The sequence below is a fragment of the Symphalangus syndactylus genome, chromosome 7 (genome assembly GCF_028878055.3).
Source record: "Symphalangus syndactylus isolate Jambi chromosome 7, NHGRI_mSymSyn1-v2.1_pri, whole genome shotgun sequence".
NCBI lineage: Eukaryota > Metazoa > Chordata > Mammalia > Primates > Hylobatidae > Symphalangus > Symphalangus syndactylus.
This window is the reverse complement of record NC_072429.2, coordinates 131,602,558-131,627,896: the sequence shown is the minus strand read 5'-3', so window position 1 is coordinate 131,627,896 and position 25,339 is coordinate 131,602,558. Positions and strand designations below refer to the sequence as shown.

The 25,339-nt window shown below is 41.9% G+C and overlaps 1 protein-coding gene across 6 annotated transcripts in view; it reads left to right on the top strand.

The window, feature by feature from the left end:
• Positions 1-8,782: 8,782 nt before the first annotated feature.
• Positions 8,783-25,339, top strand: part of DNAAF11 (dynein axonemal assembly factor 11) — a 106,525-nt gene continuing 89,968 nt past the window's right edge. For 2 of the 6 annotated variants that reach the window (XM_055287289.2, XM_055287286.2), the window contains exons 1-2: positions 8,783-8,894; positions 22,799-22,966. In XM_055287289.2, the coding sequence (XP_055143264.1) occupies positions 8,885-8,894; positions 22,799-22,966 (178 nt within the window). In that variant the 5' untranslated portion in view covers positions 8,783-8,884. Of the gene's footprint in view, positions 8,895-17,153; positions 17,493-22,798; positions 22,967-25,339 lie in introns of those variants that run through there. The other 4 variants (XM_055287285.2, XM_055287283.2, XM_055287284.2 and 1 more) reach the window with 4 other exon arrangements.

The window sequence follows — 25,339 nt, the reverse complement described above, 5'->3', positions numbered from 1 at the left end:
CAATCAGTCAATCAATTATGCCTATGTGATGAAACCCCAATAAAAAGTCTGGACAATGAAACTCAGGTGAGCTTTCTTGGTTGTCAGTGCTCCATACATGTGATCATACATCAGTGCTGGGAGAGTAATGTGGACGCTGTCCCATGTATCTCTTCATTTGGCTGATTTAATCTACATCCTTTTTCTTTAATAAACTGTAGCTGTTTCTGTAACAACTTCCAGGAAGTTCTGTGAGTTCATCTAGTGAACTGATGAAACTGAGGGTGGTTTTGCAAAACCCCTGAAATTGCAGTTGGTGTCAGAAGTGAGGGAAGTGTTGTATGGAGAAAGTGCCCTCTAAAATTCTGTAGTTGGTCTTAAAAATTTGCTGTAGCTGCACCAAAGCTTGCAATGGGCAAAAACCAGGGGTGCCATGGAGTGCCAAGAAGGTAGAATCAAGAGGCATATCAACCAGGTAAAACAGTCTGGCCAGGACGCCATGGGGATGACTCCACTAATCTTTCTGTCTACAGGTGTTCCCTAAAGAGAAGACCTACATGATCTCACCATATGAGCAAAGTAAGGTCATGTATTCCCACACTGGCCATTCTTCCAGGGGTGGGAGGAAAATAGGAGGGGTCACTTTAGCTTCTCCAGTAGAAAACTGGCACCTGGACTTGCCCTCCAAAGAGATCCAGGAGAAAAGACGCTGGATACCAAACATGGCAAATTTCTACTTCAAAAGTAACACATGAGAAACTATCAATAGCAGCAAGATTTCATTTTGTGTTAGAGACACTCTATGCAGAAGAACCTGAAGACTTGGTCTCCTCCCACTGAGGCTGTGTAGGGGCCAGAAATAACAGCTGCCTTGACCCCCAGGGGCACTGGCAGGATGGAGCTGGGAGGCAAAGGAGAAGGCTGAACTGAGGGGCAAATAAGTAAACAGGTCAGGAAACCAAAAAGGAAGAGGAAGGGCATGTTATTCCAGGTGCCCATCCAAGAGCAGCTAACCAGTGGGAGGCTGTGCTGGCTGGGTCGTTCTGGTCACATTGAGGATGTGCCTCAATGGGCTCAGAGGGGGCCAAGGGGAGTGTTTAGCTCAATGATTTTCCAACCCTATTTTTGTGGAGTATCTTATGAGCTGGGTTCATGTGTTGCCCCTTCAACATCAAACAAAATCCAATACTTCTCTTTTCCCAGGTCTACAAAGACAAGTCATTGATCAGATTGCCTCAGTTCTCCTCAGGTTGGTCCTCATGGTCATTGATCCCTGCTTCAACCTGAAAAGATCCTTTTTTATTTGTCCTATATATTAGGATTTGAATAGAAGACTTAGGCTGCTAAATCAAAGCTCAAATACCATGGAATCCAGCTGCTATTATGTGGATTTGACTTTTTCCCCTCCAAATCTCGTTTTTAAAATTTAATTCCCAGTGTTGGAGGTAGCGTCTAATGGGTGGTGTTTGAGTTATGGGAGCTGATCCTTCATAAATAGATGAGTGCCTTCCCTTGGGGGTGAGTGAATTCTTGCTCTGTTAATACCAGAGAGAGCTGGTTGTTAAAAAGAGCCTTGTCTGTCTTGCTTCCTCTCTTGCCTTGTGGTCTCTGCACATGCTAGCTCCCCGTCATCTTCTGCCATGAGTGGAAGCAGCCTGAAGCCCTCACCAGATGCAGATGCCCAACCCTGAACTTTTTAGCCATCAGAATCATGAACCAAATAAGTATTTTTTCTTTATAAATTACACAGCCTCATGTATTACTTTATAGCAACACAAAATGAGCTAAGACACTAGTTTGTTACCTAAATAAAGTGTCACCTTCTACTGGAAGAGTCATGTGTCCACACTGCTGACCCATCCTATTAAACACAATAGTGAAAGGGGCTTGTTCACTTCCCAAGTCAGTCAGTGTATTAAAATTAGTCCCATATTTAAAACAGATATTTGACTATATCTCATGATTCTGTGGGTCAGAAATTCTAGCAGGGATCAGCTGGATGATTTTTCTGTTCCTTGTGGCATTGACAGTGGTCAGTCATTCAGGGATATTCAGCTGATGGATGAAATGGTTCAGAGAGTCCAAGACAGCATCATTGATGTGTCTGGTGCCTTGGCAGGAAGGGCTGAAAGGCTGGGGCTGGGCTGGAGGGGGCATCTACATTGGCTTCTCCAGCACAGCAGCCTCAGGGTGGTTAGACTTTAACATGGAGGCTCAGGGGTCCAAGAACCAGAGTTCATCAAAGTGGAAACTGCAAGGATTTTTATGAACTAGTTTTGCAGATGACTTAGTGTTTCTTCCCTTGTACTCTATTGGTCAAAGTGGTCAGAAGCACATCCAGATTCAAGGGAAGAGGAACAGGCACCATCTTTCAATTGAAAAGAATGTATAATAATTTGTCATCATGTGTTAAAACCTTCACATCTCAAACTGAGATGTATCAAGCACTTACTATGGGCAAACATTTTACACACCATCCCTTAAAATCTTGGTAAAATTCAATCAAGTAAGCATTTTAGTGTTTCCCACTTTATAGATGAGGAAACTGAAAAACAATGAGGGTAAGCAATTTGCTTGAGACTCCTGTACTTGAGCCCTCAATGGTGGAGTAGGATATCCTAGTTACTCCCTTCTGAGTATATTCAAATCAGTAAAGTCCTAACTAAGACGTCAACTCTTGCCTTTCTTAAACTAATGGAGATGGGCAGAAGTTTGCACAAATAAATTAAGACAATCATTTAAAATTAATTTCATCTTCGATTTTGAGACATGCTTTTGTACTTCCATTTGATTACTAGAATGTCTGATGTTTGGAGAATTCATATCCAACAACACAAATTTATACCTACAGATATGGGTAAAGAAAGCACTGGAATTTTCCAATGCTTTCTTTATATTCCACTTCTCTTCCAGATGGAAAAAGAAGTTATCTCTTATATTGGATGCAAAAGATCAACTTAAGTAATGCTGCCCTCCTCCAGTCTTCTCTGTCACAAGCGATACAGTTAAGTTTGATTTTTTCAGATCTTTTTCACTAGGTTGGTAGAAAGCAGACTGAATTTATCTGTAAGATGGAGACAGTAATTGTACCCACTTTTTAGGGTAACTATCTATGGACTGCTTTGTTTTCAAAAAAAAAAAAAGGAATAGTTGGCTGGGTGTGGTGGCTCATGCCTGTAATCCCAGCACTTTGGGAGACCAAGGCAGGTGGATACCCTGAGGTCAGGAGTTCAAGACCAGCCTAACCAACATGGAGAAACCCCATATCTACTAAAAATACAAAATTAGCCAGGTGTGGTCATGCATGCCTGTAATCCCAGCTACTTGGGAGGCTGAGGCAGGAGAATCACTTGAACCCGGAAAGTAGAGGTTCCAGTGAGCCAAGATTGCACCATTATACCCCAGCCTGAGCAACAAGAGCGAAATTCTGTCTCAAAAAAAAAAAAAAAAGAATAGTTATTGGGTACAAAAGTAATTGCGGTTTTTGCCATTACTTTTAAATGGCAAAAACTGCAATTACTTTTGCACCAACCTAATAGCTCATACTGAGTACTTTCTACATGTCAAATACTCTTCTAAGGGTTTTACATGTAATGTGTCAATTAGTCCTCAAGGTGCCTGGTATATGGAAGGTAATCAATAAATACATGCTGATGGAAATAAAGAAGGAAGGAGGGAAGAAATGAACCAAGGAGAGAAGGAAAGAAGGGAGGGAAAAAAAGAAACGAGGGAAGGGAAGAGAGGAGGGGGAAAGGGGTAAGGAAAAAGGGATAAAGGAACAGGACGATGAAAGGAAGGAACTGAGACTTGTAGTGGTGCTGGTAAACTTGGGAACTTGGTTTACCTTTCATAAAGTTGCAATGTAGAAACTTTTCTGAAGAAAAATAAATGCAAAGTATGATGGAATTCTAGTCACAATATTGGTTATACAACATAAAAAATACGAAATTATATAAATTAAAATGAAAATAAAAAGAACTAAATTGCTTTCTAGGCAAATGTCCCTAGAATTTATCCAGCATAAAAGAAGTAGGAGGACTATTTCGCTGTTACTGAAATAAAAAAAAAACACACACACACTCTTTAAGATTTATTTTTTTCTACTTGTATACACAAAATGTCACACCTGTTTTTTCAGGAAGCATAGCTCATCTTGTTATAGTTCCAGCAGCCACAGAAATAAGTCTATTTGGAACAACAATTTGCATAAACAGACACACACTACAACTCTTTAAACTCTTTCATTCACTTTGAGTGAAATGAACTTGACTTTACTTAGAGCTGTCACATTGTGATTTCCCATTTGTCCTCCCTGTCAGTGGACTGTGACAATCACAGCACATTGTACACATGTCCTTCATACCCCCTGGGTCCTCTGTTTCTAAGAAACACAGTGACTGTGATGTTGGATTGAGGAAGGACACATCATAACCAGCCCAGCCTGGCCCATGACAAACTGCAAAGAAGATGTTGCTGATTTCCCTGCTTTATCATCCAAAGCTTGTCTCTGCTTGTATTAGTCTGTTTTCATGCTGCTTATAAAGACATACCCCAGACTGGGCAATGTGCAAAAGAAAGAGGTTTAACTGGACTTACAGTTCCACATGGCTGGGGAGGCCTCACAATCATGGCAGAAGGCAAGGAAGAGCAAGTCACGTCTTACGTGGATGTCAGCAGGCAAAGAGAACAGCTTGTGCAGAGAACCTCCCACTTTTAAAACTATCTGATCTTGTGAGATCCATTTACTATCACGAGAACAGCAAGGGAAAGATCCACCCCCTGGTTTAATTACCTCCCACCAGGTCCCTCCCACAACACGTGGGAATTATGGGCATTACAAGATGAGAATTGGGTGGGGACACAGGGCCAAACACTGCTCCACCAGAGTGTCAGGACAATCTGTCAAGACCTTGCTCCTGGAACCAGATCTTATCCTAGATTTTGGTGAAAAGGTCCCAAGAAAAAGAACTGTCCAATAACCAGAGAATGAGGTACCCTTCCTGGTAAGCCTGCTAGATTCCTTTACAACAGGGACACCTCTGTGATTGGTGATCCTACTGAAGTGACAAGATGTAGGCCTTACACCCAAGACAGCCAAGCTCTTGAAGAAATTGGCTCACTGACTCCATTCAATCATTCAACAAGTATTTATTGAGCACCCAGTAAGTGTCAGGAGTTGTGCTGAGAGCTAGGATTCAGGGGTGGAAACAAAGAAACAACAACAACAAAATTCCCTCTCTGCCCTCGAGTAGCTCTCAGTCTAAAAAATGATGCAGTATAGAATTAAGGTTTAGGCACAAAATTCTGATTCACTATGCTTTAGTAAAATAATATCACTGGGCTTCAGTTTCCTGATCTGTAATATGTTCATGACAATATGACCTACTTGAGGGTTACTCTGAGAATTGAGTTAATAATTTCAAAGTACATGGGCAGTGTTGAGCGCACAGTGCTTAAAAATATCTTAGAGATTTTTCTCCAGTAGAATGACAGCCTGATTGTTTATTCACTTATGAATGAATGAACAGAATACTTGAGTCCCACAGATATAAAATTTCACAGGAAAAATCCAAGGCACATGTCCCAGTCTGTTGTTACTTCTATAATGAAATATCTAAGACTAAGTCATTTATCAAGAATAAAAAATTATTTTTATTCTTGATGAAAGTCCAATATTGGAAGTCCAATACAAGGGCACTAGGCAGCAGCCACAGTAGCTCACACCTGTAATCTCAGCACTTTAAGATGTCCAGGCGGGAGGATCTCTTGAGGCCAGGAGTTCAAGACCAGCCTGGGCAACATAGTGAGATCTTATCTCTACAAAAAAATCTAAAAAAATATTAGCCAGGCATGATGGTGCACACACATAGTCCCAAGGTTGAGGACCGAAACCTGGGAAACACTGGGAAGTGCTCTGGAGAACAAAGTTGAGGTTCCAGTTTTAAAGAAAAAAGGACTAATCAGGAGAGGGGTGACTACAAAATTTGCTTGTTAGGAATTCTCACTGGTTTACAGAAATAACATTGATTAGTTAGTGGTTGTACATTGTTAAACTGTAGGGAATGAGTTATGATGTCCAGTGTACAGCATTGTTAGGTTAATTTATAGCCATTAGTGGCAACACATAGTCTAGAGACCATACGGCAGGCAGATTTGAAACGATTACTTAGCTTAAGGGGATGGGGGACTGGAACTTGACTGCTGTCACATTTCAGTGCCTCTCTAGGCCTGATAATTTAAAGGGGGCTCCCATTCCTCAGATAGAAAGTTTATTTTCTTTCTCATCACTCTTAAACTCTCAATCTTACTCTTGAACTCTCTAGTTATCAAAGGGGCTGCTGTGGTTTGAATGTTTTTGTTCCCTCCAAAATTCATGTTGAAATGCAATCCCCAATGTAGCAGTATTAAGAGGCATGGCCTTAAGGAGGTGATTGAGTCATAGGAGCTCCACTCTCATGAATAGGATCAGATGCCCTTATAAAAGGGCTTGCCAAACGGAGTTCACCCCTTTTCACCTTTTCTATCCCTTCTGTCATGTGCGGACAGAGGGCTCCTTTCCTCAGAAGAATGCAGCAGTGAGGCACCATCTTGGAAGTGGAGACCAGGCTCTCATCAGGCACCCAACGCAGCAGCACCCCGACTTTTTTTTTTAGACACAGAGTCTCACTATGTCGCCCAGGATGGAGTGCAGTGATCATGGCTTACTGCAGCCTCGAACTCCTGGGCTCAAGCAGTACTCCCACCTCAGCCTCCCAAGTAGCTGGGACTATATACATTAATTTTACCTCAGTTTCTTTTTTTATGTCAACAGTGAGTAGGCCTGAGAGTGAGGATAGAAGCTTAGAGCCAACATGTCAAATACCTGGGTTGCAATTGCTCTTGAGAACTTTCTACAGTTCTGGAGTGGCTCCCTTTGTCTCCTGATCCAGAGGCTGAGATCTTTTATTTTTTTTTTTAATTTTTATTAAGAGACATAGTTTCTTTGTGTCACCTAGGCTAGAGAGCAATGGCGCAATCCTAGTTCACTGCAAGCTGAGATCCTTTATAGCAGGCCTGACCTCATGTCTCTGTCAGCTTAGAAACTAATCTTTCTACCCAGTAGCAGCTTCTTTTTAGAAACTAGATCCTTTTTAGCCTTGATGAACCCCTTGTTGTTAAAATGCACTATTCAAGCACAGGCGAATTTGCTAAACTTGCCTGCTTCTCATAGCATTTCATCTCCTTTGTGAGTAATCAGACATCAGCGCTCAGTGTCACGTGTCAGTGTCAGCGTGTCAGTGGCACGACCATAGATGTTTATCCATATTGTCATCATCATGTGGAAATAGAGACGTTTCAGCTTTCAAAGGTGAAGTCATCTGTCTGATGCCACACAGTAATAAATCTGTGTATTTAATCTATGTTTCCAATGCCAGAGCTAATACTGTTCACCTCACACTAACCTGCTTTCAGAAAAATAATAGTGGATGTCAGGTAAGTTTATAGTTTGAGTGCCTTTTGGGAGGCTTCCTTGGAAATCCAAATATTTCTCCCCTTGGAAATCCAAATATTCAGGGAAATAGTGCCTGAAATCCCACTCTTCCAGTTCAATTCCTTTGGCCTGGCATTTAAGGCCCCCATTACCCCTGATCTAATCGCTCATTCTTACTGTTCGAAGATCCCTTCTATCTAGCTCTCTTTATTGTCAAACTGATGTGTCTGCTTCCCCCCATCACCTCACTCTGTTAGACTTTCCTGCCTCTCTCCAAGTTCATGACCTTCTCTCTACCTGGCAAACTCTAATAATTGCCAGCTGTAAATACTTAACAGCTATTTGCTAGAAAAATTAATTTCTTTGCACTCAGTATTGCTCTAGGAATCTTCTTTTAAAATGCAAACATAATACACACATCAAGATAAGAAGCACGCACTCCATACTGTTTACAGCGACTGGGATGGGAGAAGGTTTTATCTTTTACATATTGCCCCCCTCCTTTTTCTGCAAATGGAGTAAAGAATAATAATTACTTTCATAATAATGGTACCTTTTAAAAATTCTTGGGAAGCTAATGCATGAAAGTGCTAACACTAAGATCTGAGGATGAATGAGCTTGCTGATGGGCTTCCTAGTTTAGAATGGGAGAAGGCGCGTTGCACACTTTTGGAGAAGGATCTGGGGAAACGTGAGGGGAGTGTGGGGCTGTAAGAGATATACTTCCTACATTTTACAATTAAGAGAGTGGAGAATAGGGAAATTGATGGAGGGGGTAATGGGTGGGGTTTTTGGAAAGCTTGTTAGCCGGAAATGGGTGTTGGGGAGTGACTTTAAAAAGCTGGAATATGACAACGACAACGAACCTTTATAGTGAGCTTGTTGTTTTTATAGGGTCTTTCATTCACTCAAATTATCTAATTAAAGCTTCACAGTGATCCTCTTAGGTTATTTCTCATCTTACAGATGTGGAAGCTGAGGAGAAGGAAGTGTAAGGTCACGCCGCTGGTAGAGTGGGGGGCCAAATCCAGATCTCTTGGCTGTGGAAGCTGTAAATCAAACACAAAAAGGAAAAAGTCAAAGGCGGTCTGGAAGGCACAGAAAAGAGAAGCGTCCTGATACTTTGTTCAATCTAAACCATTGATTCGGGGAGAGGGAAGCAGTGTGTGGCAAGTCGGAGGTGCGAGGAGGACGAAGACTGGGTTTGGGTTGGGGAGCCCCTGGCTGCGGAGCCCCTTCACTGCGGTCTCCTTTGCTTGCGCTGCGGAGCTCAGGAAACGCGGCGTGTTTTGGCCCCGCGCGGCCGCCGTAGAGTCCCCGTTGCCTTGGCTCCCGAATTCCGATGGGGACGCACTGAAGAGCTGAGGTGAAGGGTGAAAAGCGTCCTTCGAGGTCCGGGTCCGGCTTGCGGGGCCAGCGAACTGGAGAGGCACCATGGGCTGGAGTAAGCCCCCCTCCACCTTCCGTCCTCGATCGTTCCCCTTGTGGAAGTCGTCCCGGGTCTCGTGGGATCCTCGCCGCCCGCTCCAGCCCTGCGCTGCGGGTTCCCCAGCGCCTGGGCGGACCCCAACCCTACCCGACCCTCCGCCCCGCAGCCCCGGGCTGCACCAGGTCCTCTGCAGACTGGCCGCACAGCCTGGCCTTTTCCAGCTCAGGTTCCTAATCTGTAAAATGGGCGGGGCCGTAGGAAGGGGAGGAAGAGGCAGAAAGGCACTGGACTCCAGGAAAGGGGTCGGGGAAGGTGCAGGGGTTTTGGCGCCAGACACACCGGGTTCCGGCCTAGTGGCTCCTTACTGGCTGTGAACGTGGGCCAGTCACTGTCTCCAAGCCGCAATCTTCGGACTCATTCCCGAAGGCAGTGTAGCCTAATGGTGGAGGGTCCCGACTCTGGAGCCAGGGTTGAAGTCCTCCCTCTTCCTGTGACTTTGAGCGAGTCACTTCACCCCTTGGGCCTCAGCTTCTTCATCTCCAAAATAAAGGCAATCAGAGTACTGTTTTAGACACAGTAAGTGTTATAAACGTGTTTTTGTTTGTTTGTTTTTGTTTGTTTGTTTGAGACAGAGTCTTGCTCTGTCGCCCAGGCTGGAGTGCAGCGGCGCGATCTCGGCTCACTGCAGCCTCCGCCTCCCGGGTTCAAGCAATTCTCCTGCCTCAGCCTCCTGAGTAGCTGGAATTACAAGCATGCGCCACCACGCCAGGCTAATTTTTGTATTCTTAGTAGAGACGGGGTTTCGCCATGTTGGCCAGGCTGGTCTCAAGCTCCTGACCTCAGGTGATCCGCCCGCCTTGGCATCCCAAAGTGCTGGGATTACAGGCGTGAGCCACTGCGCCTGGCCGTAAACGTGTTTCTTTAAAAATATACTAACAAACTGCAAGGTGATGCGGGTAAGTTATTTATACTGTATGAACCATTTTGATATCGACAACGTTTCTGAGCTCCCCATATGGCAGTTTTGTACAGCTCTACCTAATTGATCACTTATCATTGTAAAAATGTCATAATTAACTTTTTTTAAATCAAGAGACTGCTCCAGATGATGGGCTTTCTGCCCTGGAAGACCTGACAGCCTGCAAGTGGGAGAGGTGGGGGTTGAGGGGGAGTGATTTGTAAATGTTGAAACTCCTTTCCTAAATCAGCTACTGATATTTCTTCCTCTCTTCTCAGGGCTGTTTCCCCATCCCCTGGTCTCACCCTAGTTGGTCTTCTTCTTCTTCTTCACCTTCTCCTTCTCCTTCCTCTTCCTCTTCCTCTTCTTCTTCTTCGCTTTTTTATGTCGTGAGTTTTCCTTTGCCCTCTTTCTCTGAGTCGTGCCCACTTTCATTTGTTAAATCATTAACTTGTCAGGCTTGCATCGGAGTGTCTACCTGGAATCAGGTATTGAATGCAGGATACAGTGAGGAAGGAGGCAGATGTGGGTCTACCCTCCTAGGGAGGGAGAAGACAAACCCAAGTATAGTGGTTACAGCCAGGAGAGAGAGGCGTGCTTGTGCCCTGAGGGTGTGGGCAGGGGACCTAACCCCAAGGTGGGTGGAGGCTTCTCTGAGGAAGCAGTGCTGTCTGGAAAGGAAACAGGAAAGCACAGTGAATTGCCCAGAGGTGAGAAAGAGCAGGGCTTCCTGGTGGCTAATTGTCACTGACAGGAACTGGTGTGAGACAGAAGGAAGGAGTGGAGAGCAAAGAGATAAGGAAGGCCTGACAGGTAGGCAGGGATCCGCTCATACAGGTTTTGTACTTAGGATTTAGAAATTTATCAAAAGAGCCACAGGGAAACCAAAAGGTTTTGTTCACGGGCATGACTTGGCCCTGTAGGAGTTCGAGTGGGAGATAGTAGGTTGAACTGAGGTCATGGCAGCAGGACAGATGACAAGCACTCCTCCAATGAGTAGCTCTGATGTGCCAGGCTTGGTTAACATGCTTTACCTGCATTCTCCTGTTTGATCTTCCCAGCAGCCTTTTAAGGCAGGGAAGGATTACTGACATCTCCATTTCTTAGGTGAGGCACGGAGAGTAAATCACACAGTAACTATCAGGGCTGGGAACAGAACCCACGAAGATTTCCTCTGGGTCCTGCATTACACTGCACTGCCTCCCACAGGACTGAGGCGAAGTGGACAGATTTTAAAGATGTGGGTGGAGAAAGTGGTCCTCTTTTGCTGTGCCACAAACCCTTTTTACATGTTCCCTCTCCCCTGTGCTTCCCAATAAATGGCCTTCTGCCTCTTGCTAACATCTCCTGACTGCTCCTGTGTGCCCTTTTTTCCGCTGCCTTTCCTGTACTTTCCAAAAAAAGATGCAGGGATGTCATTAGTACAGGTTTTAGAGAAACCGTGCTCGAGAGTTCATCTAGTGTACCTGTTCATTTTAGAGATGAGGAGGGGAACATTGATCCAGCCAATGTCACATCCCGTCAGTCAGGACAGACGTCAAACCTAGGATACGAGCTTCCTGGCTTTCACTGCTCTTTCCACAATTCTCAACTTCCTACAACTAAAGGAGAAATTTGGGCTCCTGAGAAAGGATGATAATAATAGCTCACTCACACTCATTGAGCTGCTTATTGCCTTCTAGTCAGTGTTCTGAAAGTTTCTGTGTGTGTGTACTCATTGAATTCTCACAAAAATCTTTTGAGGTAGACACTAGTATCATCATCTCCATTTTGCAGATGAGGAATCTGGAGCACAAAGAGGTTAAGCAGCGTGCCCAGTGCCACACAGTAAGTGGTATATCTGGGATGGTAAGCAGAGCCCGCACTCTTGTGTATGTTTGCTACATTGCCTGTTAGGAGTAGGAGACAGTTTAGTGAGAAAAAGAGAGGTCATGGTGCAAATTCTCATGTAAAGTTGAAGAGACCACTATTTTTGGTGTTCATGTCCACTCAGGAGGACCAATATCGAGCCTGGGGACGGTGGCGAGAGGAAAACGAATTAGTTCCTCTCTGTGCATTTAATCTGGTGTGTATTGTGATTTAGAGAAGATCTAGTGTCTTTATTTTTAAATTTTATACTATTGAATGTATTTTGTATTACTGTGACGCATTTGTCATCTATAGATCTTCTTTGGTGAAATGCCTTCAGATATTTTGCCCATTTTATACATTGATTTGTTTTCTTATCATTGAGTTTTAAGAGTCTTCTATATATTCTGGATATAGGTCATCAGATATATGATTTGCAAATATTTTCTCCCCATCTATGGCTTATATTTTCCTTCTCTTAATTATTTTGAAAGAGAAGTTTTAAATTTTGAGGTTTAATTTATTATTTTATAGATCTTGCTTTTGGTGTCATATCCAAGAAATCTTTGCTAAGTTTACATAGATTTTTCTTTTTTTCCTAGAAATTTTGTAATTTTTGGTTTTACACTATTCCATCATTCATTTGACTCAATTTTTGTATATGATGTGAGATGTAGATTAAATTGTTGTTGTGTGTGTGTGTGTGTTTTTTTTTTTATATGGAAATCCAGTAGTACCAGCCCCACTTGTTGAGGACTATGCTCTCTCCATTGAATTGAACCTTTGGATAAACCAGTGGCATGTATATGTGTGTTCTCGACTTTCTTTTCTGATTCATTGATTTATTTGTCTTCCTCTGTGCCAATTTCACACTCTCTTGATTACTGGAGCTTTGTAATAAGTAGTCTTGAAATCCAGTAGTGTTTTTCCTCTAAAGTTTTTAATCTTTTAAAGTTTTATTCAGGTCCTTTACATTTCTATATGAATTTCAGTAGTATCTTGTCTATTTGTACAAAAATAAGTCTGCCAGGATTTTGACCTGGATTGTGTTAAATCTGTAGCTCGATTTGGGGAGAATGAGTGTCTTAACAATATTGAATCTTCTGACCCAAAAACAAGGGATATATCTCCATTTATTTAGATCTTACAAAATGTCTACAATATTTTTGAAGTTTTCAGTGGACAGACTTTGCACATATTTTTCTGATTTATCTCTAAGTACTTCATATTTTTTATGCCATTATAAGTGGTTAGTATATGGAAGTATACTTGATTTTTTCATATAGATCTTATATTCTGCAATCTTTTCAAACTTTCTTATTCAAGTAGCTTTTTATGTGATTCCATTTGATATTCTCTGTAGACAGTCATATCATCTGCAAATAGACATAATTCTACTTCTCTACCACCTGGATGCCTTTTTTTTCCTTGCCTATTGCTAGAACCTTCAGTATAATGTTGAAGTGGTGAGAACAGATTTCCTGGCCTTTTTTTCTGATTCTTACAGGAAAAGTCTTTCTCCGCTTGATATAATGTTGATTATTGGTGCTTCGTGGATGCTCCTTATCAAGTTGAGTTCCTTTTTATTTCTGGTTTTCCGAGTTGTTGTCTTTTTAAAATCGGGAATGGATGGTGGATTTTGTCAACTGCTGTTTTGTATCTACTGACGTTATCACTTTGTTAGTTTATTAATATTGTATGTTACTTGGATTTCTGAGCATTATATCAACCTTGTATACATTGGATAACCTCCCCCTTAGTTATAATGTGTAATCTTTTTATTATATTGTTGGATTTGATTTGCTAAATTTTTTGCTTAGGATTTTTACATATGTGTTCATGAGGTACATGGATCTGTAGTTTTCTTTCCTTGTAATGCATTTGATTGGTTTTAACTCTGACCTTATAGAATATAATGGGAAGTATTATTTCCTCTTCAATTTTCTACAAGAGTTTGTGTATATGCGGTGTTATTTCCCCTTAAGTTTTTGGTAGAATTAATCAAAGGAGACATCTGTGCCATAGTTTTATTTGTGGAAAGAAAGGTTTTTAACTACATATCCAGTAGATATATGGCTGTTCAGCTCATCTATATATTCTTGAGTGAGCTTTTGTAATTTGTGTCTTTTAAGGGATTCACCGGTTTAATTGTCGTTCTTGAATTTATTGGCATAAAGTTACTTTTTTATTATTTTAATATCTGTAGAATACATATGATGTCACCTCTCTCACTCCTAATATTGGCAATTTGTGTCTTCTCTCTTTTTTGCTGATAAGTCTGACTGAAAGTTTACCAATTTTATTTTCTTAAAGAGCCAGCTTTAATTTTTATTAATTTTTCTCTATTTTTTTCTGCTTTTCATTTCATTGATTTCTTTTATAATCTTCATTATTTACTTTCTTCTGCTTATGTTGGGTTTAATTTGTTCTTTTTCTAGATCCTTAAAGTGGAAGCCAATATTTGAGGCCTTTCTTTATTCCTACTATAAGTATTTAATGCTATAAATTTACCTCTAAGTAATGTGTTAGCTGTATCCTGCAAACTTTGATATGTTGCTTTTCTGTGTAATTTTCTTTTTTTTTTTGAGACCGAGTCTTGCTCTGTCGCCCAGGCTGGAGTGCAGTGGCGCGATCTCGGATCACTGCAAGTTCCGCCTGCCGGGTTCACGCCATTCTCCTGCCTCAGCCTCCTTGTAATTTTTAATTCTGTTCAAAATACTTTCTAATTTTCCTTTTTATTTCCTTATGCCCAAGTTTAAAAGATTACTTTTGTATGTTTTTCATAGATTTTTAGGCTAGAGGGTAAACCCTGTTTTATTACTCTATTATGTCCAGAACCTTATGTCACTGCTAATCTTATGATGAAGTACCGGTCCTAGCCCTCAGCTTTCTCCGTCCTCTGGTTTCAGGAAATGAAAACCTCTTCATAGTGCTCCCAGTCCAGTCCTCTGGTTTCACACTTCCTCTCTCAGCCTTTCCTGATCAGTTGTGTTTAGCAGCAGCCTTTTACAATACAATATAATTATCCTTTAAGTTACAGTTTCTCTCACGTTTCTCTAACACCTGACACGTTACACTTACTAGTACATTCGCTTCCACTTGTATCCTATCTCTGTTCAACACCAGGGCAAGTCTTTACAATTGCATAACTGCCTTGGGCCAGGCACTATCTATGTTCTGCCTACCAGGAATAACGATGTCCTTGCCACGCTGGCAACATGTAATCTGACTCCAAAATCCTATCTTAGCTAGCATCTGCTTTCATGCACCACTTCTGGTATCAACTCTTCCAGGTTAGGCTCCTCAGGAAGCTGATATCTAGGTGGGAATTAGCATTCAGGAGGTTTATTAGGGAGCATTGTTGGGGTGGGTAGGAAAGAAATCAAAATTGAGCAGAGGGGGAAGTTGGGCTGTGATGTGTCTAACAAAGGCCTTAGGAAACCAACCAGGAGATCTAAACTTGGAATGAACCTTCTGACTTGCCCAAGTTGGGGTGAAGAACTGGGCCTTTATAGCTCCTATATCAACCAGTCATTGAATGTGGGCTTTCCCAGGAAAGGAAAGGGCGTGACCATGGTTGAACAATCTCTTCGGCTGAGACAGCTCATGAAGAAGGTGGGCAGCTGAGGGCTGTCTGTCAACAGAGACCCCAGCAGCTAGAGGAATTAATCCTTCAGTTTTGAAGAGGGACCTGAGAAGTACATCATGTCATCCACGATGGCCTAAGGTGCCCTTTCCTGGTTTATCTAACAAACATCTACTCACATTTCAAAATTCAGCTCAGGGCTGGGCACGGTGGCTCATGCCTGTAATCCCAGCCTTTTGGGAGGCTGAGGCAGGTGGAACATGAGGTCAAGAGATGGAGACCATCCTGGCTAACACGGTGAAACCCCATCTCTACTAAAAATACAAAAAAAAAAAATTAGCCAGGCGTGGTAGCAGGTGCCTGTAGTCCCAGCTACTCGGGAGGCTGAGGCAGGAGAATGGCGTGAACCCGGGAGGCGGAGCTTGCAGTGAGCCGAGATCGCGCCACTGGGCGACAGAGCGAGACTCTGTCTCAAAGAAAAAAAAAAAAGATTCAGCTCAGACTCCTCCTCCATGAAGCTTCTTCTGACCTCCCTTTTCTCAGTAGCACCGATCACTCTCTCCTGTGCACTCATCCTACTTTCTATGTGCTTCTCTCAGTGCCCCATAGCACTTAGTGCTTTTCAGTAGCACACTCCACTAAGTAGTCCCTAAAGATATCACTAGATTGGGGTACAGTACGGCTGTTGCCACTCATTATGATGAGCCTGGGTCAGCAAGAAAAGACAGGCAAGTGTACAATCCTGCTTTTAAGAGTTTCCATTGAAAATGGTTAAAAAAATATTTTAGATGCTGCAAGAGGTGACCTTCACCTGTTTGTAACCCCTTTATTTCTATTAACTCTCAATTTCATATACATATCTGATAGTCTTTCAAGATGTCTGAAAATGCTACAAAATCTTCAATAAATACATATTGGTTGATTTTATTCTAATCTAGTAGGGAAAAAAGAGTTGTTTACAAAACATGATGTAAAGCCTGAAGGAATGAACACTAAATTATTGGCTTTGGGAGTTTTGAGAACTTTGCTTAATGTAATGAAAAACTTTAGAAACAAACACAGCAGGACAGCCTCCAGTATCCCAGAAACAACCTCACCGTGCCCTCTGTCCCTACTCCCTGCAAAGTCATTTTACTGATACACCCTCAAATTTTGGAGAACTCATTCATATTAAGGAATTGGAAAGAAACTTAGGCGAGCTGATGTGTTTTGATTAAACCCTTGGAATCCTCCACAGCATCTTTCAGTGAGGGGAATATGTATCTGTGGTTGAAGCTGTCAATATCCTTCATCAAGAGCTTATTTCTCCAGTCAGACAGATACTGGTTAGCACTCAACCATCTGCATCTTATATTTTGCTATTTGAAATTTCCTAAAATAAGGAAGTGAAAGCAATATGTTTTATATTGTGCCTTGGCATATTTTTCTTCTATACCACATAATAGGTACTATAATACCATTTCTCTTGAAATAGTCTTATGATAACATATTAATGCTTCCAAAGCATTTTATTATTTATTTATTTACTTATTTATAGAAGGAAGGGAACTGACATTTATTGACCAATGACTGTATACCAGGCACTGTGCTAAGGGCTTTACTTAATTATTTAATCCTCAAAAAAATTTTAAGAAATAATTGCTAACGTTATCTTCAGTTTACAGATGAGAAAACTGAAAATAGATAAACAGTTTTGCCCAAATATATGTATCATAAACAGGTAGAGAATGGTGGGGCAAAGATTTGACATAATCTTTTCATGACAGCACTACACATCCTATCCCTTAGGTTATGTTCCAGTTCTAAATAATAGTACAAGTTCATTCTAAGTCCTTAGCTGTCCAGGGCTCTTTACAATGGACTCAAACTTGCCTAGCTTTTTTATATTTCCCAATTCCTTCAATGCTGTGCTGTAGCCATAATGAATGCCGCATAATTTACAGAATCTTCTATGGCCTCTCTTCTTCTGAGCTTGCTTCTTGGAATCGTCTTTTATCTGCCCCATTCTCTTGAATAATCTTACTCATCCTCCATGTCTCAGCTGAAGATAGGAAGCTTTAGCCATCTTCTCCCAAGTCTAGATTAGAAACTCTGGGTATGCCTGACCACCCACATGACCCCGGTGGTATGCACACTGTGCTTCTTTTCTGCCTCTTCTACCAGGCAACCTCCATGAAAGCAAGGACTGTCTGCCGTTGTGTCTACAACATCATTACTGAAGGTACGTTCACTATATTGTGGCTGCAAAGTAATGAAGATAGACTTGCTTCTGGCCTTTGCACTCTGCTGTTTCTTCTGCTCCATTCTCTTCTTTTTTTCTGGTTAATTCTCATGTGTGCTCTGTATCTCTGTCGACATCGCCTGCTTCTGAAGCTGTAGCTGGGTTGGGTGCTTCTAGATGTTTCATGGTATCCAGCTCTTCTCTCAAGCTCATCATTCATCATGCACTGTTGTCACTGCATCTCATTAATTCTGGACTGAAAATTCCTTGAGGGCAGAGTTTATATCTTTTTTTTTTTACTTTTTAATTTAATTTTGTTTTTGACATAATTGTACATATTTATGGGATACATAGTGATGTTTCAATACATATACTGTATAGTAATCAGATCAGGGTAATTAGCATATCCATTATCTAAAACATTTATCATTTCTTTGTGTTGGAAACTTTCAATATGGTCCTTCTAGCTATTTCAAACTATATATTATTGTTTTTAATTTTATATTCAGAGGGTACATGCGCAGGTTTTTTACATGGGTATATTGGATGATGCTAGGGTCTGAGCTAGCATCACCTCACCCAAATAGTGAACATAGTAGCCAGTAGGTCATTTTTCAACCCTTGCCTCCCCTCCTTCCCCCATTTTGGAGTCCTCAGGGTCTGTTGGTTCCATCTTTATGTCCTTGTGTACCCACCGTTTAGCTCCCACTTATAAGTGAGAACATGCGGTATTTGATTTTCTGTTTGTGCATGAATTCATTTAGGATAATGGCTTCCAGCTGCATCCAAGTTGCTGCAAAGGACATGCTTTTTTTCTTTTTATAGCTGCATAGTATTCCATGGTGTATGTGTACCAAATTTTCTCTATCCAATCCGCTGTTGATGGGGACTTGGGTTGAATACATTACTTTGATATTGTGAATAGTGCTGCAGTAGCAGACAAGTACAGGTGTCTTTTTGATTGAATGATTTATTTTCCTTTGGGTAGATACCCAGTAGTGAGATTGCTGGGTTGATTGTTTATTCTATTTTTAATTCTTTGAGAAATCTCCATTCTGTTTTCCATAGGGGTTGAACTAATTTGCATTCCCACCAACAGAGTATAAGTGTTCTCTTTTCTCTGCATCCTTGCCAACTTCTATTATTTTTTGACTTTTATAATAATAGCCATTCTGACTGGCGTGAGATGGTATCTCATTGTAGTTTTAATTTGCATTTCTCTGATGACTAGTGATGTGGAGCTTTTTTTTTTATGTTTGCTGGGCACTTGTATGCCTTCCCAAAGCGTTTTTAAATCTCTAGAATGATCTCACGTAAGTGCAGTGCTATATTATTTGGAGTAGAAATTTCCAAAGGCAAATAATGCTCCTTGGACTTAAAGAATGTTTGCTCTAAATTAGATAGTATATAAAACCAAAAATGCTTTCCTGTTCAAAAGCATGAAACACTATAATCTCCATGCACCACGAAGATATCTTTACACATTTCTTCTTGGGGGCTCTGGTTTTTGTTCCGATGTTTGCCATTACAGGTGAAGCAGCATTGTGTAACAACAATTTCCTCAGTGCTATAACATGGTAAGCCACACGGCAGTTTGCTTGTTATAGGAAAGTTTAGAAAAGATCTGCTGGGAAATTCCACATCGTCACAGTTCTATCCTCCTCTGCGATTATCCATTTTCTTCTAATGTATCCTAATTATATATAATCATTGCTTCCAGGCAAACTTCTCTGTTGTGTCCCTTCTTTCCTTTGTGTGTGTGTGTAATTTAGTTATTCGTGCTAAGGAAGGTTCCCTAAACTCCAGCTCTTTAAACTAATAGGGATTTTTCTCATCTTAATTCTCATGGTTAGAAGATATGAATCAATATAATTCTTTCCTAATACTTAACATGGCTTTGAAAGAGAAGATTTGACAGTTGCATGAAGTGATTGATTTTACACACATAATACCTTGATGAAGAGACTTTCTTGGTTGGTCGCAGTGGCTCACACCTGTAATCCCAGTACCTTGGGAAGCCAAGGTGGGTGGATCGCTTGAGTCCAGGAGTCTGAGACCAATGTGGGCACCATGGTGAAACCCTGTCTTTACAAAAAAAAAAAGACACACAAAAAAATTAGCTGGGTGTGGTGGCGCATGCCTGTAGTTCCAGCTACTCAGGAGGCTGAGGTAGGAGGATCCCTTGATCCTGGGCTGCAGCAAACTGTAATCATGCCACTGCACTCCAGCCTGGGTGACAGAGTGAGACTGTGTCTCAAAGGAAGAAAAAAAGAGTTTCTTAAATGTTCAGAGGTATAGCAAAAGAATACTACAAGGATATTTGGTACCAGTAGAAACTTTGTCAACCCTGCAAATCTTTAAGAGTGGGCAATTTGGAAAAGCCTTTCAGAGTGTAGACTAGAGGCGCCTGTGATACCTTGAGCAGCGCTGAGAGTCAGAAAGTCCCACATGGCAGTATGAGGCCGGAGACCAAGTGATGCTTAAGATTCTATCAGAAGTCCCCTGAACACATTCAACTTAAGCATGGATGACATCTCCTTTGGAGTTCAAATTATATCTTCAATATGGATACAAAACTAAGCATTCAACCAGAATCTGGGGCAAGAGTATAAGTAAAGGCCTATGTATCAAGTTATAAACCAAACTGCTAAATAAAATACGTCTTCCTCCCTTGACAAGTATACTTTCCTAACAACCTGAGGGCTGCATTTCCTATGCTGGAGTTCTATGTCAGAGCATGGTGGCTTGGGAAATCTTGCCCTCTGGCCCACTCTTCCCTTTTCTTCCCATCTCTGACTCTATCCTGGCCCCTAACGCCCATGTATGAGCATGGACACTCCAGCCTATACATCCATGCCATCCACCTCCCTGACAGACAGCTGATCCTTGGACATTTCTAGGCGTTGGGATATGTACCTGATGTCATGGTCTGTCTTCAGGAACAAACCTGGAGAAGCTGCCATTGCAAGGTTTAGAGTAAGGCTTGGAGCCCCTTGAACAGTGAATCCCATTGTTCCCTCCATGGGCCATGGTCTAGAGAGGAAGACTTGAGCTCTGGATGGGGACGTCCTCCTGGCCCCATGGACTCCAGTTCTAATAGTAGCAAGGCCTTCAACAATCCACCCCCTTGCTCTATGGAGTTGAGTAGTTTAAGTTACAGATACACCGTTAGTCATTGAGGGTCTTATTACTAGTGGTCAATAATTTCCACATTTTGTTACATGTACAGATAACAAGGGTTGTGCAATCTCAACCCCTTGACCCATGTTGCATCCTTGCTAAGAGAATTCTTATAGGTAAATTACAGATATAGATCATACATTTTACTTTACATAGGAGCATGCTGTATCCTCTGGCTGTACCCATTTATTCATTATCAGTTGATTTAAGCTGTTAAAACCAACTTTGGTTAGGAAGATAGAGAGTAGTTTTAATGCTCTTCTCTTACAGGTTTGGTTTTTCTCTTTTGCTTGATTATAGCACCCTATTTAAGCTGGTTCACAAACCATTAGTGGAATTCCAGGGACAGCTGAATGGTGCTGGCAGCAGGGGTCCCAGCGAGCCAGGCTGGTGGTGATGTACTGTCAGCCTCCTTCCTGGGCGCTTTGGGCTGTCCCTTACCAGGATCTGGTTTGTGACCATCTCTGCCTGTTAGTTGAGCCAAAGCTTAGAGCAGCAAGGACTTTCCCCATGTATGGTATTTTAATCTCTCAACCTCTACATTACTCTGGTCCTTCTTATAAAGAACTGTCATTGCAAGCACCCGCATCTCACTGGAAGTAGCATAGAGTTTAGCTAACTCCACATGAATGATAAGTTCGTACATGTTTTTACATTTAATAAAAAGGCAAATTCCACTTTTAAGGATGTGACATAGCGGTGTGGTAGCAGAAGTTGCTGTGAAGAACTGTGTCTCAGCTAGAGGAGTCTGCACCTTGAGGAAACCTGGAATTTCTAGAGGCTGTTATTTGCTTATGCTTGAGACAGTGGAGCATAGTGGTTAAGAGCAGGTGGTCTGGCACTGAACTGTGAATTTAAAACCTGGCTCTAGCACTTATCACCAAGACCCAGGTAAATTATTTAAACTCTCTCTGTGCTTTACTTCCTCATCTGACAAATGGCAATAATAACTCCAGATAGTCGTATATTAATACATGCAAAGCATTTAGAATAGTACCTGGCACCTTGAAAGTGACAGTGAGTCTTTATTATCTCCTGGAGTAGACATACAATATTTCCACATCCTACAGAAGATGTGAGCATTCAACAAATGCCAGTTTTAGTGGCAGTGGGAAATGCCTGGTTCCTCTTTGTCATTACCTTTTTGGTTTCAATGCATCCCTTGTGCTTGGCTGTGACTGTGGACCATAGATAGTGCTATGTCCAGTCTCCTGGCGCCATCTTCCTCATGTACTGCTGACCTTCTGTGGCAGGCGAGTCCAGCACTACGCATCACTCTTGTCTGAGGGATGGGAGCTCCCATTACACCTTCTTCTGTGAGCAGCTTTCAAAAACACTTCTCCTGGAAACAAAACAAGTGGTGGCTGCTTTATAGGAATGCAGTGCAAGATCTAAGGCGTTCCTTTTCTTTCTTTTAAGCTTTAGTTAAATTAATAAACATTGGTTAAATGAATGACCTATGACCTTTATTTTCTGAATGGTGGAAGATGCTTTCATATTTCTGCCTTCTGGCAGCCCAACTGTGCCTCTCAGTAGCAAGTTGCTCTTTCTCAGATTAGTTAGTGGATCTCATCCATTTTAACATGGTACCACCATAAGATTCCATGTAAACATTTTTTTTTTTTTTTTTTTTTTTTTTTTTGAGACGGAGTCTTGCTCTGTCTCGCAGGCGGGAGTGCAATGGCGCGATCTCGGCTCACTGCAAGCTCCGCCTCCCGGGTTCATGCCATTCTCCTGCCTCAGCCTCCCGAGTAGCTGGGACTACAGGCGCCTGCCAACACGTCCGGCTAATTTTTTGTATTTTTAGTAGAGATGGGGTTTCACTGTGAAACATTTTTATAGCCATTAACTCTCAACTCCATCTCCATCCATACAGCAAAATGTATGTAGACCCTTCACATTCAAAAGCAAATATAATATCATCGTGTCTTCTTCTTCCCTCCAACTCACATCATGGCATCACAAAAACTCCAGGAGGAGGTACCATTTTCTCTTTCACTTTGAAAATCGCTTGGGCCTGGAGAATTGACATTTAACTGCAAAAAAAAAGAAATGTGTTAATAACACAATAATCTTCAATTGAACAATGGGGACAGAAATGTAATATGTAACACATTTTCTTCCAGTCACAGAAGATCTTATTAGGCGGAATGCTGAACACAATGACTGTGTCATTTTTTCCCTGGAGGAACTCTCCTTGCATCAGCAAGAAATAGAAAGACTAGAACACATTGATAAATGGTGCCGGGATTTAAAAATTCTCTATCTTCAAAATAATCTTATTGGGAAAATTGGTAAGTTTCAGTACCTAGTTCTCATGGCTTCTTTAACATTGTGAATGAGAGAACTTTGGAAAGTGCTGTGTTATTTTTAGAAGACAACCACTGAAAAAGAATTCCATGGGAAAACAGACACAGTATCTCTCAGTGGTTATGTGGGGGGCATTTCTCTGAAGATTTCTGTGTGTAGTGAAAACAATTTCCAGTAAGGAGTTGGGAGAGCAGGTAAAGGTGAGGAACACATTAGTTGACCCGATCATCTAAAAAGACAGAGAACACATCAGACCTGATTTTTTGTTTAAGTTTGAAAGGGAGGAGGCATTTGTCATCATTTTACATCACACTGCAAAACGAATTTATATGAGAATTGAGGGAGTCCTTGTCAGGTTACTGCAGAATTCAATAGCTAGTTTTGCTATATTTATTGTGACCATATATGTGCAAGGCATTGGGCTTAGTATTGGGTATTGAGGGGCTTCCAATTTGGAATGGAAATTAGGGGTAAATGCAGGAATGAGGTCAATGAAGATAAAAATATCAGCATTATAACTGATAAAGCTCTTCTAAGAAAGTGACGTAGACTGGCAGCCAAGTGGGCTTGCTAATATTGCCCTCAGAATTAACCTGCTCACCCAGTTACAGGCAGAATTGGACAACCGCAAGTTTCTCCTCCCCGGGTGGGCCTTTGCTTCATGTCAGGAGGTAGGTTGAGACCATGTGCTCTCTGCTGGTAGGAAGATCCCAGAAACGAGGAAAGAGGGTAGGACTGGGCATGCTCAGTTTCTTCTCCTGATTAACCTATCAGATAAGTTGGTCTTCCTTCCCCCACCACACTTGACTTCTCTCACAGAAGAATGATGAATTAAAGGGCAGAGGGAAAGGAGGTCTGTGGAGTTACTCTAATGGAGGTCCTGCCACGTGGACACAGAAGGAGAATCCCTAGCACCCGGAAAGAGAAAGCACAGGCTCTGGCATCACGTAGACCTGGGTCAGAACACTGCCTCTCCCGCCTCCCTCTATGCAGTGTGAAATTTGACAAGTCAGTTACTTGCCCAAGTCTTAGTTTTGCCATCTGTAAAATGGCTAATAATGCCTAATATATAAATCCATAGGGATTACATGAAATGATATGCTTAGTGCTTGCTCACCATAAGATAAGTACTCATTACAGGACAGCTGCTGTGCTGCTGCTGTTACCAATTTGATCATTTACCTCAGTGTGCCCCAGGCTAGCCAAATGAAGGTAGGAGCAGAAAGGAGAAGCCAGTGGAGTTGGAGGAAAAGGGATGGAGTCAGGGCTGAGGAGGCAGAGTGAGTGCCAACCCCTGTGTGCCCTGGCACGAGAACCCAGAGGTCAGCTTGCAGGATTATATTTAACTTCCCATGGTGATGTGCAGTGGTTCACAACAGGGGCATTTGGCAATGTCTGGAGATATTTTTGGTTGTCGCATGTGTATGGGAGGATGGGGAGAGGATGCTATTGGCATCTAGTGTATAGAGGCCAGGAATACTGCAAACCATCCTATAGTGCTCAGGATGCCCCCCCACCCCCTGCAAGAAAGAATATCCAGCCCAAAATGTTAGTATTGCTGAGGTTGAGAAATCCTGGTGATGTGGTTGCTTCTAGTTTCGTGGATAATTGAAAATTGGCTTCAGGCTTGCAAAAAGCCTAGACTTGCATCATTTTTGGAAGATTTACTAAAATTCTCTGTATTTTTTCAGTTAATTATTTTTGGCATCTTTAACTTGACCAGAAATTAGAAACTCTGGCACATTGTTCAATTAAAAAGGCTATTACAGAAAACCACCAGCTTTTATGCATGGGGGCATGAAAGAACGGTTCTAATTGTACAGATCTAAAAGAGTTCCCAAATTTTAATCTCCACAGCTGGGTCCATCACAATTACTAATTAGGAGCGTGGTATTTCAGTCCTTTTCAGAACTGTGAGAACGCTTAAATTTTTGCTTCCAAAGTACTCTTAAATTAAACACTCTTTTAAATCCTAATAATGGGATTTTTCAGTGCTACTCCACCCATAGGCCTTTAGGCACTTATTTAGCAAGTAAAACCACCCCTCTAGGATTCAGACTCGCTCTTGTGCCATTCAGGTAGAAGTTTGTGAAGCAGTTGCATTTCCTAAAGTCCTGTTGCCCATGGGAAGACACAGATGGTCTGCGGAGGAAGGCGCCGCTTAGAGGTGACCCAAGAGGGAGCCCAGGGGCCATGTGGGGTCTTGTCAAGTGCCCCGCCCCCAGACCTACTGAATCAGAACCTGTGGGCTCCTGGAATCAACCCTTTCAACAGCTTCCCAATGGGCTGCATGCCTGGGCCAAGCTGAGAGCCACAGAGCTTCTTAAATCCGAGAAGGCAGAGGATCTACTCCCAAG